The sequence below is a fragment of the Canis lupus genome, chromosome 18, assembly GCF_011100685.1.
Source record: "Canis lupus familiaris isolate Mischka breed German Shepherd chromosome 18, alternate assembly UU_Cfam_GSD_1.0, whole genome shotgun sequence".
Taxonomy (NCBI): Eukaryota; Metazoa; Chordata; class Mammalia; order Carnivora; family Canidae; genus Canis; species Canis lupus.
The window spans coordinates 54,913,147-54,929,199 of record NC_049239.1 but is presented as its reverse complement, the minus strand read 5'-3'; the positions used below and the strand labels follow the sequence as shown (position 1 = coordinate 54,929,199).

Genomic DNA, 16,053 nt, shown 5'->3' with positions numbered 1-16,053 from the left:
CAGGCACAGGGTGACACCAGGAGGAACAACCACACTGGCGGCAGCCGGCCTTCCAGCTCTGGAGTCAGCTCCCGCAGTCACTGCCGCAGTCTCCCAGTCCGCACTGGCCTGGATGCTCCGGGGGCGGGGTGCTGATCTGCACGGCTCGGGGGCGCCCGGCGGCAGGAGGGTCCTCGCTGCCCTGTGTCCTCCCTCCTGTGCCTCCGCTGCCCCGGGGGTGAGCATAGGATCCTGGGCTGTGTCTGCTCGAGCCCTGCGATCCGGGGCCTGCGCTGCTGGAATCGCGCTCCCGGCCGCAAGGCCCCCAAAGGCAGCAGGGCGCAGCCCCCTCCGCCCTGAGCCGCCGCCTGAGCTGCTCCCGGGGCCCCGCCGGGCGCGCGCTCCAGCCCTTTACCGCGCTCGGCCCGGTGTGTGGGGCGCTCCCCCCCGGGGTGCACTTCCTCTGTTAGTGATCCCGGGAGACTGGAGGCTCCCCTGCCCCTCCTGCGGTTCTGCCCAGTTTCCCTGCTAAGCGCCCTTCCCTCCAGGAAGAATCCGGTCTGCATTTTTAGGTTCCTGCTCCTCCGGGACTGGGCTTCCCTGTCCCCGGGGGCTTTCACCGCGGGCCTTAGCTGGGGTCCTCGGGGCCCCTCCCCACTGGATTCTCTTTTTCCCCCCACCTTCTACCTTGTTAGAAGCGCAGACTCCTCTCTGTAGTGTTCCAGCTGTTCTCTCTTTAAATCTCAGGGCGAATTTGGTGGTTTTTGAGGATGATTTGAAAGTTATCTAGGAAAGTTGGTGGGGACAGGTGACTTGGGGACCCTACTCCTCTGCCATCTTGCCAGTGAGTCCTTTCCTGTCCACCCTAATTAAAATCATGACTCTCTTTTTCTCCATGGCACTTACCACCTTCTAATAAACCATCTATTTTGCCTCTTCGTTTGATTTATTACTTCTCTTCCCTCGATAAAATATAAACTTCGTGACAGCACAGATTTTTGCCTGTTTTCCTTACTGATGTGTCTCCAGTGCCAAGAACAGTGCTTGACACGAAATTGAAATGAAGGAAACCTTTTCCCTCTACTCTTCAAGGTCTTCTGCTGGACTGGTAATTAAATTTACTTAAAATAGATTAACAGGAGAAAAAACACAGTTTTATTATTTATGAACCATAAATGGAGCCTATCAAAAAAATTGATACCTAAAGGAATAATGAAGGCAGGCAGATTTTTACTTTTTAAACAAAGAGACAATGAATGAGTGAGGAATTGACAGGACAAAAGAAACTTAACTTTGGGAGCTACAATTGGTAGGGAATTCTAAACAAAATTGGGCTGGGGTAGTAAACTAGTAAAAAGTAATAAGGAGTCTTCAGGGCTCTACACTTTTTGTCTCTGGTGATATAAGGATGTCCACATCCTGGTAGAGGAAAAGTGCCCTACGCAGGAAGATTTATTTCCTCAATCACGGCAGCAGAGGATGATCTGAATGTCCTTATGCACAGATTGCCTCTTAAGTAACTTTTATTGAAAATAATCAATATGCCAGAGTGGTACATTAGGGGGCAGCCTGCACTTGGCCCCCACAGAAGGCACGTTTGACAAGATGCTTGTGGATGAATGAACCTGATGAAAAAAATCAGCCAGTGGGAGGACCCAGTCAAGCAACAATCAATGAGAGACACGAGTTCCCGGGCAAGTCCAGGTCGGAGATTCTAAGAAAATGACAACGGAATTGAAGAAAAGACCATTCCAGACGATAGTACAAAGTCAAGAACCACCAGCAAAGAATTGGGAGCTCCAGCATGATCTGACTTGCATTACATCATGTACTTTCTGGGGTCCTGGAGATGACTGTAAAATATGGGGTGGCTGTGGCAGCTAGAAGCACTGAGTCTGGAGCATGTAAATGATTCCCTTCAGTGGGGCAGCAAGCCCTCTCTATGAGGGGAACCTAACAACCCCACTGAACCTGAGGCTGTAAGCAATATCACTCCTAGAAGAACTTGTGTCCCACTGGGGATGGACATTCCCTGTGGCTTTTGATGAAGGAGGGAATTATGGAATCTCACTTAAAAGGCAACATGGGTGGAGATGTGATAGATGTGGGGGTGTCAAAGGGATAAACAGACGCTGATGAGTCCTGGTCATCAGATTGCACATCAATGAGCATACTTAGGGGAACACAGACAAGTGAACGTTTTCCTCAAGTTTAGGGTTAATGGGCAGATGTGGATGCTCAGCTCTCCAGGAGTAGGTGTGATTCCTAGAGAGGACCACAAGATGTCACCCTTCCCGTGCCAATGACCCAGGCTCCACATCCCTGTTCTGGGTAACTGCGCATCCACCTTGATGACCTGGACGCTGCTGGATGCTGCTTTTGGAACTCTGGGGAGAATGTAAGGGAAAAGCATTAGCCTGAGGTGTTGGTGAGTGGTCTAGAGGTCGCAGAGTAATGTGCATGTGCTGAGTTACAAAGAGTTAACTGAAGGGTGAACCCTGGAGATGCACTAAACACTGAGAAGTAGACAGAAAACAAATAATACCAGAGAGTTTTTTGGGTCAAAACCAGAGTGAAGAAGATGTGAAGCCCAGGCAGGTTGGTTGTAGTTGTGATAAGGGCACAATATTAGAGATGCTGCTAGTTGAGAACCGTGTGACAATCAGGTAGCTCGGCTGTGGGTATCCTTCATACAAAATCATAGCAGCAACGTTTGTATCATTTATTACCCTGAAATTTCATTTTTACTGATGGCCATGTGAATGGGAAATCTATAAAGTGATGCACAATGATTCTTGAGTAAATATTCAGTCTTGTGGTCCCTGCTCCTCAGGCTGCCGTGGGTAACTGGACAGTAGGTCTCTGAAATTTACTGTTGGCAACACCCAATGGGCTCTTTTTGATGAAGACCACCCCAACTCAAGGCTGGAGACTGCGGGGGGGAGGGTAATAACAAGACAAATACAGTAATGCAGAGTGAGTGATTTATTGAAGGAAGATGTTGAAACCTTTACATTTTCCAGAAGATCAGGTGACCATTGGGAGACAGAAGTACTAGTACAGAAGATTCAAAATATACATTTCACCAGGATTTTTTCCTAGACAGATAAAGAAAGAGAAGTTCAGTCATGCTGCTCCTGGGGAGGACACCTTAACACAGACTGTCACTCACAAAAACTTGTCAGTGAAGTTTTGACCAACAAAAGGCAAGCAGAATGGGCACAAGACAGGAAACCCAGGAGGATGGTGAATTAAATACACCTGACACAATTACAACAAGTCATGCAAGTCAGGAAAAACTTATTTCCATAGTCTGGCAAATAAAGCGTGAGGTGACCCAAGACTCAGGTTTCTAATGGAAGGAGGAGCAGTCCAGGAGTTTTTTTCTTTGCTATCCCAGGGCAGAAGACTCTTAATTTCTCACTGCAGTGGGGATACAGTGGTGTTACTAGAACAAAAGTGGGACAGAACTTTGGGAATATGGCTTTCAGGGGAGTCTCGGGCTCACAGTATAGAAATTCAACCGGATGACACATGTCTTCTCAGCACTGAAAACCCAGTCCCTGTGGGCATTTGTGATTGAACCTCATGACCTAAATCCAGCACTCGATGGGCTGAGAGGTACCTTTAGGTATCTTATTTCTTGATAAATATGTTATTTAAGTGTTTCACCTTCACATGTGGCTACAAGAGACAGAGGAAGGAAGGTCTCTGGACATGAGCACGTTAAGGGAGACAGTAGTAGACAGAGAGTGGTGAAATGGGCTGAGGTATGGGGGGTAGGCCTTGGCTTTGCAGCAGCTGACAGAGTGCCCAGCCAGCTGCCCTGGCACTGTTGACAGAGAGCCAGGTTTCCTTCCTCCTAGCTGACTCCCCATTCAACATTCCCATCACCCCCAGGGGATTGCCTTATGACTGTGTCCACTCTGAGGGGAGAACCTGCCCTCAGGGAAGCTCCCAGGCAAGGAAGCAGCCAGGCTTTGACCCTTTGATATCACAGCTTGGGGCCCTAGTTGTCCTCCTCCCCAGTTCACTATGGGTAACCTAGCACCCAGGAAAGTGACCTGAGAAGAAGGAAGGTGCCCAGATGTTCTGTGCAGCCTCAGTGTGTCTCCTCAGGTGTAATGTCATCCACCCTGTGGCTAGCTCTCACCCTGTCAGGGGCCAGCAGGGAGACAGGTACCCCCGCCTCTTGTGCTCCCGACAGAGCAGCACCCTGACTGCCTTCCTGGCTGCTCAGCTGAGCAGAAGTCTCTATGAACAGAGAAAGAATGAATTACCAATACGCCTGCAATTAGCTTTCTTTGCACAATGGGTATCTTATCTGTGCAGCTCTTCACTTGCAACTTGGCATTAAGGGCTGCTTCAGGTGGGTTATATGCAAGCTGAAGGTGAGGCTTGTATAAAGCTTCATGTTGAAAGAGGAAGGCAATCATTTCCTTTCCAAGGGATGGACATACGATCGCATTGGCTGGTGAAGAAAAAGAAATACAATCAATGTAAGGAAAATCACATTTTCCCGTGGCTCCCCGAAGTCAGAACTAGACAGGAACCCAAGAGGTTCTAGGATCTCATTCCATAAGAGTGCCAGTGACAATGTGGGACAGTAGAACTGTGACTTCCTTATATCTTGGAGTGAGCACAGAGCCAGGACTGGAATACAGGCTTACTGATCCCCAATTCAGTTTTTATTCTTGTTAAAACATGTCCCCTCCTTTCCAAGACCCTCCTGTCTGCTCAACAGAGGGAAAGAGGAAGGGAAGAGGATGTTTAGGAAGTCATATGAAATAGAAGGACAAAGAAGACTGGGTTAGTATTCTGGGTAAGAAGATATGCAAAAATATTGTGGAATGGGTGGCCGGAATTCATCTATATAAACAGAAATCCCAACCCTCTGAGCGTACTTGTTCTATCACAAAATACTGGCAGCACTCCTAGAAAACCAGGAAGATTGGTGGATACAGTGAGATCTACTCAGGACTAGATGTAGTGAGTACTTCTTACTCCCAGAGCCCCCTTAAAGATTTATTATCAGAGACTAAGAAAACACAGGCTCTTCTGAAAGTGAGAACTCTCCCCAAGCCCTTCCAGTTGTAACATTTTATGAGCCTGAATCCCTGAGTTTAAAAGCTGTGGACTACACTGGCACCTGGAAAACTCTGGAAAGGGGAACGTCTGGGAACAGTAGATATCAGCTTGATGGCCAAAGTTAGACCCTTGATAGACTTAATCTCATCCATTGCTGTAGCTATTCTTGTGGTATCTGTCAGACCCAACGACGAGGAGAGACTTGGAGACATCAAGCATTTTGTTCAAGTTCAAAGCACTGGCAAATGAGAGCCATGATTCTGACCTAAATCTTAAGTCCTCTGCTTCTGAAACACAGCTCACAGATAAGGAGAAAAGTTTCAGTGGAAGCTCTTGAAAATTGCCTGCAACGTTTTGTTATAGAACTTCCAGGGTGTTGGGAACTGATAAAATGAGCGCTGAGGTTGGGAGTGGGGTGGAGGGCTAGTGTACAAGCAGAGGGAAAAAGAGAAAAGCCACTTAGGTTCACCTAGCTCAGAGAAGGGTACTCACCAGGGCTGGTGCCTGTCTGATGAGTAGTGATACTCACCCTCATAGCAGCAAAGAGCCAGAGTGACCAGCAGGACACTCAGGGACAGCCTCATGGTTTATTTTGCTTTGAGTTTTCAGCTTTAGTGAATGCTGAGCAATTAGCAGCTGAACAAAGCAGCCTGGGGAGCCCAGGGCTACTTATAGCTAGAGAGCCTCTCTGGTGTTGCCCAAATAAACATGTGGTCAGGTCATGGGCCTGGCTTCCAGCCCTCCGTTCCTCTCTCAGGCTCATGCCATCCACCATCCATCCATCCATCCATTTCCAATATGAAAGTTCCTATTCATAGGCATTGCTAGCAGCAGGCACCTCTCCTTTGTAGCAAACACTGAGGTTGTAGTTTTACAAATGTGTAGTCAATTAATAGATGCAGGCCCCCTCCCCTGGACAGTAGCTCACAAACTGTACAGGAAGCCTCTGGTTTTGCTCAGTCTTACTTAGCATAGTGCCTGGCATACAGGAGTGGAAAAGTAAATACCCTTGGAAGAATGAATGGATATGAATCAACAAAGCACTAAATTGATTAGGGTGTATCTTCAGTATGAAATGATGCCTGCTATGCCAAGTTTCCCCTTGAGCAGGTGAGGGAGGAAGGTTAGCATGGTGACCATAGTGAAAGGATTGAGTGGTTTTAGAGTCCCAAGAAAAGGCAATGCCAAGAGGAAGACTACCTCTTCAATACTAATCTCCTATTCTAATCTAATATTTTTAAAAATATCAAAGACATCTGAAATCAAATCAGGCTCTAATGGAGACAGAGAAGCTCCTCATTAGTTTTATTTTTTTAATAAAAAACTTATTTTTTATTGGTGTTCAATTTGCCAACATACAGAATAACACCCAGTGCTCATCCCGTCAAGTGCCCCCCTCAGTGCCCGTCACCCATTCACCCCCAACCCCCGCTCTCCTCCCCTTCCACCACCCCTAGTTCGTTTCCCAGAGTGAGGAGTCTTCATGTTCTGTCTCCCTTTCTGATATTTCCTACCCATTTCTTCTCCCTTCCCTTCTATTCCCTTTCACTATTATTTATATTCCCCAAATGAATGAGACCATATAACGTTTGTCCTCTGATTGACTTATTTCACTCAGCATAATACCCTCCAGTTCCATCCACGTTGAAGCAAATGGTGGGTATTTGTCATTTCTTTCTTTTTTCTTTTTTCTTTTCTTTTTTGTATTTGTCATTTCTAATGGCTGAGTAATATTCCATTGTATACATAAACCACATCTTCTTTATCCATTCATCTCTCGATGGACACCGAGGCTCCTTCCACAGTTTGGCTATTGTGGACAGCGCCGCTATAAACATCGGGGTGGTCCAGTGAGAATGGGGAAAATTAACAAGGCTGGAAACCACAAATGTTGGAGAGGATGCGGAGAAAAGGGAACCCTCCTGCACTGTTGGTGGGAATGTGAAATGGTGCAGCCACTCTGGAAAACTGGAAAACTCAGTTTTAGTTGCCAACTAGAAGGCTCACACCTCAGTCATCATGGTCTGGGCATAGAGCGCCCCTACCGGAGCTCTCCCTCTGCCTCTCCCCAGGCATGAGCAGCGTGTTGTATGGAAACACAGAGGAGGTGTGGAAAATTCTTACAAAAGGCATTGGGAGGTCAGTCTGGTTATCCAGAGGAGCATATAGGAGAGCCATTCAAAGGTATAGAGTAGAGTATTCTGACTTGAAGAAATGACTGGAGGAGGGACCCTGAAAGAACAGCATGAGGGGAGATGAGAGGGCATAAACCACGTTCCTTGTGCACATCAGGTACGTAGGTTACCCTGGAACATGTAATACATACAACAGTGCATGGTGGCCAAGGGAAGGCTTTGCAACTGGAGAGACACGATGGGCCAAATCAAGGAGAGTTTCCATTGTACTCTGTGGGATGTCAGGGCAGAATGGTGGGTGGGACGAGACACACCTAGGTTTATTTGCACTAGTGCTTTCCTGCTGGATTTCAGATCTAGTCAAAATCACATGGGCTTATCACACCCATTATGAAGGCTCTTGCATGATAACAGGAAGGAAGGAAGGGAGGGAGGGAGGGAGGGAGGAAGGAAGGAAGGAAGGAGGAAGAAAGAAGGAAGGAGAAAGGAAGAAAGAAAAAGCAAGAACAAGTATTGGCAAGGGATGTGGAGCTTTAAGGAACCCTTGTGCATTTGGTGGGGAATGTAAAATGGTGCAGCCTCTGAGGAAAAGAGCCTGAAGGTCACTCCGGAAATTACAAGGAGAGTTAATACGATCAATTGAGTTCACCTCTCAGTACCTGTGCAAAAGATTTTAAAGTAGGAGGTCAAACATATTTGCATATCCATGTTTATAGCAGCATTATCCATAGTAGCCAAGAGGTAGGAAGAACCCAGGGTTCATGTACCTGAAGAGATGCAGGGTATGCAGTACATGCATATAATGTAATATTATTTACATTCAGACTTATAAAGCAAGGAAACCAGTCACGTGCTACAAATGGGTGAAGCTTGAGGACAGTACACTAAGGGAAATAAGCCAGTTAAAAAAGACAAATGCTGTGTGATTCCGTTAAGAGGGGGTTCCTATAGTAGTCAAATTCATAGAAATAGAGAGTAGAATGGTGGTTGCCAGGGGCTGGGGCAGGTAAATTATCTGTTCAAAACAATGTGTCCTCACAAAAACAGTGAGCTGATTATACCTGGAAACATGCCACTGTAATCCTCTACAACTGGTCCTTTGGGTGAAAACCTCCTGTAGACAATGCTAATTGCGGTAATAAAAAGAGTAGCACTAATTTGTGCTTACTAGCTATGGCCAGACAATGCGCAAACATATGGCCAGACAATTGCGCATCTACAATCATTGCTACACATCTACAAGCCGTTACATTTCCTATTTTATATTATTATTATTATTATTTCTAAAAAGATTTTATTTATTTATTCACGAGAGACAGAGAAAGAGGCAGAGACATAGGCAGAGAGAGAAGCAGGCTCCCTGCGTGGAGCCCGATGTGGGACTTGATCCCAGGACCCCAGGACCACGACCTGAGCCAAAGGCAGATGCTCAACCACTGAGCCACCCAGGTGTTCCATGTTTCCTATTTTAACAGTTAAGTCAACTAACTAGCAGAAGAGAGTAGGAACTTGCTCAAACTTGTTCAGTTTGGAAGCCAGTAGGTCTAGCTTAGGCATGACGATATGTGAATTGTAAAGTAACAAAATGGTACTTTCAGTCGGAGTAGCTGGAGGTGGTGACATGTCAGATGGAAGAGGGGTGATGATAGTGAAGTTCTCTGCTTGCATTTCAGTTTCTGCCTCAGTTGGATTCCTCTGGGTGATGATCCTCAAGCTAGTTTCTTCATCTCTCTCTCCAATTCACTTCTTCTTTTACTTTTGTTTTTTAAAGAATCATCCATTTATTTTAGGGGAGAGGAGCAAAGACAGAGGGAGAGAGACTCTCCAGCAGTCTCCCCGATGAAAGCATAATCTGACCCAAGGCTGATCTCATGACCCCAGTATCATGACGTGAGGTGAAACCAAGAGTTGGCCTCTTAACCGACTGAGCCACCGAGGCAAACTTGCTTCTTTTACTTTTTAAAGATAGTTTACTGACAATGCCAAATGCGGATGGGGATGTAGAGCAACAGAAGCTCTCATTCGTTGCCTGTGGGAATGCAAAAGGGTATGGCTACACTGAAGGAAGGTTTGAAATTTCTTTCTTTCTTTTTTTTTTTTTTTTAAGATTTTATTTGTTGATCTAGGAGAGACACAGATACATAGGCAGAGGGAAAAGCAGGCTCTCCACGGGGAGCCCGGTGCGGAACTTGATCCCAGGACCCCAGGACCATGACCCAAGCCAAAGGCAGACGCTCAAACCACTGAGCCATCCAGGTGCCCTGTAATTTCTTTTAAAAGTACACATAGTCTTACCATATGATCCAGCAATTGCATTTCTTGATATTTATGCAAAGGAGTTAAAGATATGTCTACTTGAAACTCGCACATGATATTTATGGCACTTTCATTCATATTTGCCAAAATCTGGAAGCAATCAAGATGTCCTTCAGTAGGTCAGTGGAGGAAGAAACTGTGGTGCCTTCAGACAACAGGATATATTTCTAAGGTTCTGTCTCTCTTAAGGATGAGCTTTATGGTGTGAGAAAGCACAGAACCTTACATACATATTACCAAATAAGAGAAGCCAACCTGAAGAGCTGCATAGTGTATGGTTACAGCTCTATGACATCCTGGAAAGGCAAAATTATGGCGACTGTAAAAGATCCGTAGTGTCTGTGGGCTGGGGAGGAAAGAGGGATGAATATGCAGAGTGCAGAGGATTTGCAGGCTGGGACACTACTCTGTATGAGATGATGATGCCAGATATCTATCATTGTGTATCTGTCAAAACCCATCAAATGTACAATCTGAGTGAAATGTAATATAAATTACTGACCTTGAGTGATAAGGATGTGGCAGTATAAGTTCACCAATTGTGACAAATGTACCATCAGGTGTGGCGTGTTGATGGTGAGGGAGGTTGTGCACATGTGGAAGTGAGGGGCACATGGGGACTCCGTGTGCTGTGCTTGATTTTTCTGTGAACCTAACAATAAAGGCTATTAAGAAAAAGGGGAATAAAAAAATTAAAAAAAAAAAGAAAAAGGGAAATGGGAAGCCCAAGTGGCTCAGTGATATATCGCTGCCTTCGGCTCAGGGCCTATCCTGGGGGCTTGGGATCGAGTCCCGCGTCTAGCTCCCTGCGTGGAGCCTGCTTCTCCCTCTGCCTGTGTCTCTGCCTGACCCCTTCTGTGTCTCTCATGAATAAGTAAATAAAATCTTAAAAAAAAAAGAAAAGAAAAGGGAAATATCTTGTTGAGACATTCTCTTTCAGTAAGAACACCATCAGAAAAAAATGAATCAATGGAATTGTCACCATCTATAGATAGTTGATCAAACCAAGAAAATCCCAGATAATCTACTGAAAAAAAGTGTTAAAATTGATAAAGTTTATTGTGTAACTTAATATAAGACCAGCATGTAAACCACAGTTACTTTCCTATCAACCTGCTATTAGCATTCATGACATCAAGGAAAAAAAGATGCCATCGGCAACAGAACAATAGCAGCAATAAAATTATTCTGAAATATACCGAAGTGAAAAATGCAAAATTTTAAGGATCAAATCACGAAACATTACTTATAGATATAAAAAAGAATCTCAACAAGTAGATGGACACACTGTTTCTGAGGGAACTAGAACAGCGAAGGAAGTCTCCTATTCTCAAATTATTTTACGAATCCAATCCAGCTCACATCAGAATCCCCATTATCCAGCTTTACAGTTTGTGTTGAATTTTGAAGTGCTGGATCTTTCAAAGTAGAATGTGTTCATGTATTGAGTTGTGCGAATAGTGTGTAAGGGCCCAACGGTAGAGCCAGACTACTGGGTTCAAGCTCAGCTCTTGCACTTTCTAAATGTGGGCACATCAGCAAGATGCTGACCCTCTTAGCCTAGTGCCTCATCTGCAAAATAATGTGATAACAATAGTGCCCGCCTCATGGGATTTATCTTTGGATAAATGAATTAATACAGGAATAATCCTCAGCACAGTATCTGACAGTAAATGTCACCTACAATGTTTATATAATGAAAAGGAAAACATACAAGTAAAATGTGAAGCATAGTAAATCAACTCACTTCCAAATGAAATCTCAAACTGAATCTAACCGACTTCGCCAATGAGGAATGTTTATTTATCCTTAATGTGAACAACGTGTGCCTCGGAATTTGTCTTCGGTTCCTTTGGCATTTCTCTCACATTAAAGTGGGGTTCCTCTCAGTTAAAATTCCTTCCATGTTACTTCTCAGTCGGTTTCTTGTTTTATGATCACATTGAAATGGCTGTTGTGATTTTAAATTCCTAATCACCTAGTACTGGAACTAAGGTATAGGGGAGTGGCGGGTGGCCATAGATATTAGTTATCCTCAAGGCACAAAGGGTCTCTGGGCTCCTGTTCACATCAGGAGGCACTGGGAACACGTGTCTGTTTGCTTGTGGTTTAAACCCCAGGGATTCTCTCGGGTTGAAGTCTTTAAGTGGTTAATATAGACATGGGGCATGCAAAGTTTTAAGATATCACACCTGCATCATAAGGTCCCAAATGGTGTTTGGAATAACAGATCACAATGTCATTTTTAGCTGGTACCTAGGGGAATTCAATCACCTCTCTTCCCATTTGCACATTCATGTGAGGAGTCTTTTCGGGGTTTACATCTATACAGATGAAAAATATGAATAAACCTGCCTCATTTTAGCAATACATGATATTCATGGACATACAAAACTAAAAAGCATCTCATTCGGCTCTTTAAGAGATGTGTTTGTCAACAACATTTTATATCATGGATGTAAGAAGTATCAAATTTGAAATATATATGTCTTCATCCAAAGCTGCAAATATCTTTTTCTTAAAAGATTTTATTCATTTATTCATAAGAGACACACAGAGAGAGGCAGAGACACAGGCAGAGGGAGAGGCAGGCTCCCTGCAGGAGCCTGATGGGGGACTCGATCCCAGGACCCCGGGATCATGACCTGAGCCAAAGGCAGATAGATGCTCAACCACTGAGCCACCCAGGTGCCCCTGCAAATCATCAGCGTGCCTTATTTTATAAGCTCCGCAAAACCATTCTATTACTTCTTCTCTTGTCATTATCACCATTGAGCCCGTGAGATTTTTGCCCTGAGGTTCATCAGGGAAATGTGTGAGCTGACCAAGCCATCTACTACTTCCGTGGATCATTGCCTCAACTCTCATACCCCTAGTACATGCTCAGTCACTTGCTCTAAGCTGTGGGCTGCAAAAAGAAGCCCATGATGTGGAAAAGACCACTGCACATCAGAGATTATTTCCTTCACCGGTTTCAAATGTGAATCTCATTTCAATTCTACCACAATGATTTACTAAAGGTTATGTGTTTCCAAACCTTTTGACTTTTTGAATCTTTTTTTCTTTTAAGATTTTTTAATTTATTCATTTGGGAGACATCATAGGAGGAGCAGCAGGCTAGGGAGTAGAAGAGGGAGAAGCAGGCCCCCGAAGAGGAGGGAGCCCGACATGGGGCTCAATCCCATGATTATGACCCAAGCCAAAGGCAGACACTTAACTGACTGAGCCAGCCAGGCACCCCGACTTTTTGACTCTTAAACCGAACTCCCAAATTATAGTTAGTAATTGCAGTCAAATGCTCTACCCCTGAGCTATACCCCCAATAGTTGGTAATTGATACAAACTCTTGACTGAGAAATAGAAGGTAACAGCTACCCACTATTATCAGTTACTAGCAATGCCTTTAAAATAAATGCATATTTTTGGGGATCCCTGGGTGGCTCAGCGGTTTGGTGCCTGCCTTTGGCCCAGGGCACGATCCTGGAGTTCCGGAATCGAGTCCCGCATCGGGCTCCTGGCATGCAGCCTGCTTCTCCTCCGCCTGTGTCTCTGCCTCTCTCTCTCTCTCTCTCTCTCTGTCTATCATAAAATAAATAAATAAACAAATCTTTAAAATAAACACATATTTTTAACATATCAGGAAATATGTGCCCTCAAATCAGTCCCATTTTGTGAAATACCTTCCATACTCAGCCTCTGAAGTATGCTTAGTGGACACAAGGATTAGGATTATGGATCTTTTGCAAACTCTGAGATACTCAGACTACAGACAACTGCTAGGAGGATCAAGGCCCACCATTTGCATTGCACACAAAGACATCCAAGGCTCCATCCCTGGGCACCCCTCAGCCTCTCTACTGGTCACCCAGGACTCTATTCTCAGCCACAGTTGTCTACATGCCATTCACTTATGTGTCCTGCTCAGTCACACCACTGTACCAGGACAGGTGGGATTCTCTCTGCCTCTATATCCTCCCTGATTAGGTTAGCCTACAACCTCATCTGTAAGGTCCATTTCACATCTCCTCCAGGAAGCTCTGCCTCACAAAACCTTAAACAAATCTTTATGCACAGATACACATTTCACCCTCAAGAACATGCACACAGATACAGTTTTACAATCATACGTGGACAAAACCAGAGATACACAATATCATACTTGCACACAAACACACATACACACAAACACAGACATCCTTCTGTTATCATTTTGCCATTCCGTGATAGAATATTTCTTCACAGAGTCATTTTGAATAAATTAATTATATAGAACAACTGATTTTGTCAATCAGTATTATTGTTTCCAAAATACTAAGTAAGCATTTACGTTCAGTGAGCACTCTTATGGGCTGGTCATTACCCTGGAAGGTTCACACGTTCTGTCTCACTTAGTCCCTACCAGTAGCCAGGAGATAAAGATTATCCCCGCCATTGCATGTGGAGATGAAGAATGTCTTGCTCAAGTGTTCCTCACCCTGGCTCTGTGTCAGAATCAGCCGTGAACATTTCAAAAGCAACTGATGCCCAAACTGCCCACCATCCCTGCCAGGACAAACATGCAGATATCTCTGCAGGTAGAACCCATGAAGTCCTCATTTCTTCACCTCCATCACCTTTAGGTGCCAACTGCCCAGTGGCTGGGGAGGCGGGTGCTACCCGTTGGTGGTGGGAGGAGGCCAAACCTTGCCATGAGACTCAGAGAACACCCAGCATCACTACAGTGGTGGCCTTGAAACATTTTGGTTTTTATTTTAAGTCTTATTTTTATTTGAGTAATCTGTACACCAAAATGGGCCTCAGACTCAGGACCTGGTGATGAAGAGTCCCATGCTCCTCCCACTCAGCCATCCAGCAACCTCTTGCCTTCAGATTTTCCTTAGCTACTGTAAACCTTCAATCCTGCTAATTTCAGGGGTATTCTATAGTTTCACTGCTATAAAACCAACAAGCTTAGGATCTCATACAGGACATTTTCCTTCATGAGTTGCTGCTAGAGAGTGTGAGGTGAGATAAAGCAAGACTGCCCAGGCAGGGGCTGAGAGGAGAGAAGTTTACAGAGTGAGTTTTTACTGCATGCAGAATTTCTGTTTGAGATGACATCTGCAAATGAGTACATGGGTAGCCATGACAACATTGTGAATGTACTTAATGCAGTGGAATTGTACATTTAAATATGGTTTAGGGGGCTCAGTCAGTTAAGCATCTGCCTTTGGCTCAGGTCATGATCAAGCCCCATGTCAGGCTTCCTGCTCAGCAGGGAGTCTGCTTCTCTCTGCTCTTCCCACCCCCTCCCCCCCGACCCGGCTCATTCTCTCTCTCTCTCTCTCTCTCTCTCTCTCTCTCTCACTGTCTCTTTATCTCAAATAAATAAATAATGAATAAATAAACAAATAAATGAATAAATAAGGTTTAAATGCTAAATTTTCTTTTCTGTATATTTTATCAAGCACACATAAACACATGCACACACACACACACACACACACACACATGCAGACTTCTTAGGCTACAGCTCTCTGTGGCACCAGAAAAATAACTAAATGGGAGCATGGCCTGTAGTTCAGTCTCTACTGGACATACTCCCCCAGAGTTGTCAACACCTCAAACTCAAATTACATCTGGTGTCAACTCATTTTTGATTTGCCTCCTAGATTTTTCTTTGTTGACATATGCCTACTTTTCTAGAAACTCCAGCTCAAACTCACAACTGTGTTCAACCAGTCACAAAGGATGAGGTGTATGCAGAGTCTTTTGAATTTGTCTTCCGGGTCTCTAATTGTTCCCCTGGACACAGATTAACTCTCTCTGCCCAGGGACTTCTCCTCCAATGGCTTCTCTCTCCATCCATGTTACTCCTTATGAAAAGTCAACACTCTGAACACAAAGCTCGGCTTTTCTCATGGCCTATTTCAAGCGAACCTTCAAAGGCTCCTCATTTCCTAGGATATGAAGTCCAATGTCTCCACTCTGAAGTCAGTATATTCAGGTCTGTTATAACGAGCAAAACCTCACATTGCTTCAACATTGAGACCTCCTTTCTTTCACTCCTTTGCTACTACTTTTTCTCTTCTGGCTACTAACCATAATTTCACACTGAGTTAGGGCCTAAAATGAGGTGAGAGAAGAGATAAGAAAGTTCTTAACTGACTCATATTCCTTTACAGTTAGTGTGGATTCTGGGCCCGGCAGCTCTTTCTCATGTGGATCCTTTCATGGGTCTTCAAAAAGCCCCGATTACCAAGATCTCTTTATCTCCTCATAGCTTTAAAACATTCAAGGTAAAACAAACGGCTCCGGAAAAATTAAAAATATGACTGCTGGAAACGCGAGTTGGAATACAAAGCAAAATCATGGAACAAAAGTGGCATATGTGCATTGGAAAGGATAAAGAACACATTTATGAGAGAGAACAAAAGCATGTTAAAACATCAATCCATTACCCACGTAATAGTAAGATTCCAGAATCAGACAGACCATGGTGGGAAGAAAGTCATCAAAGAAATACCTCAAGAAAATGTCCTAGAAATGAAGAATA

The 16,053-nt window shown here is 44.5% G+C and overlaps 1 protein-coding gene across 1 annotated transcript; it reads right to left on the bottom strand.

The window, feature by feature from the left end:
* Nucleotides 1–2,951: 2,951 nt before the first annotated feature.
* Nucleotides 2,952–5,726, bottom strand: LOC100687441 (secretoglobin family 1D member 2-like). The gene is made up of 3 exons (XM_038562525.1): nucleotides 5,597–5,726; nucleotides 4,260–4,450; nucleotides 2,952–3,077 (listed from the first exon to the last, which is right to left on the bottom strand). Exons 1-3 carry the CDS (start codon nucleotides 5,649–5,651, stop codon nucleotides 3,048–3,050), a joined length of 276 nt encoding a protein of 91 aa, XP_038418453.1. The 5' UTR covers nucleotides 5,652–5,726; the 3' UTR covers nucleotides 2,952–3,047.
* Between the last annotated feature and the right edge of the window lie 10,327 nt (nucleotides 5,727–16,053).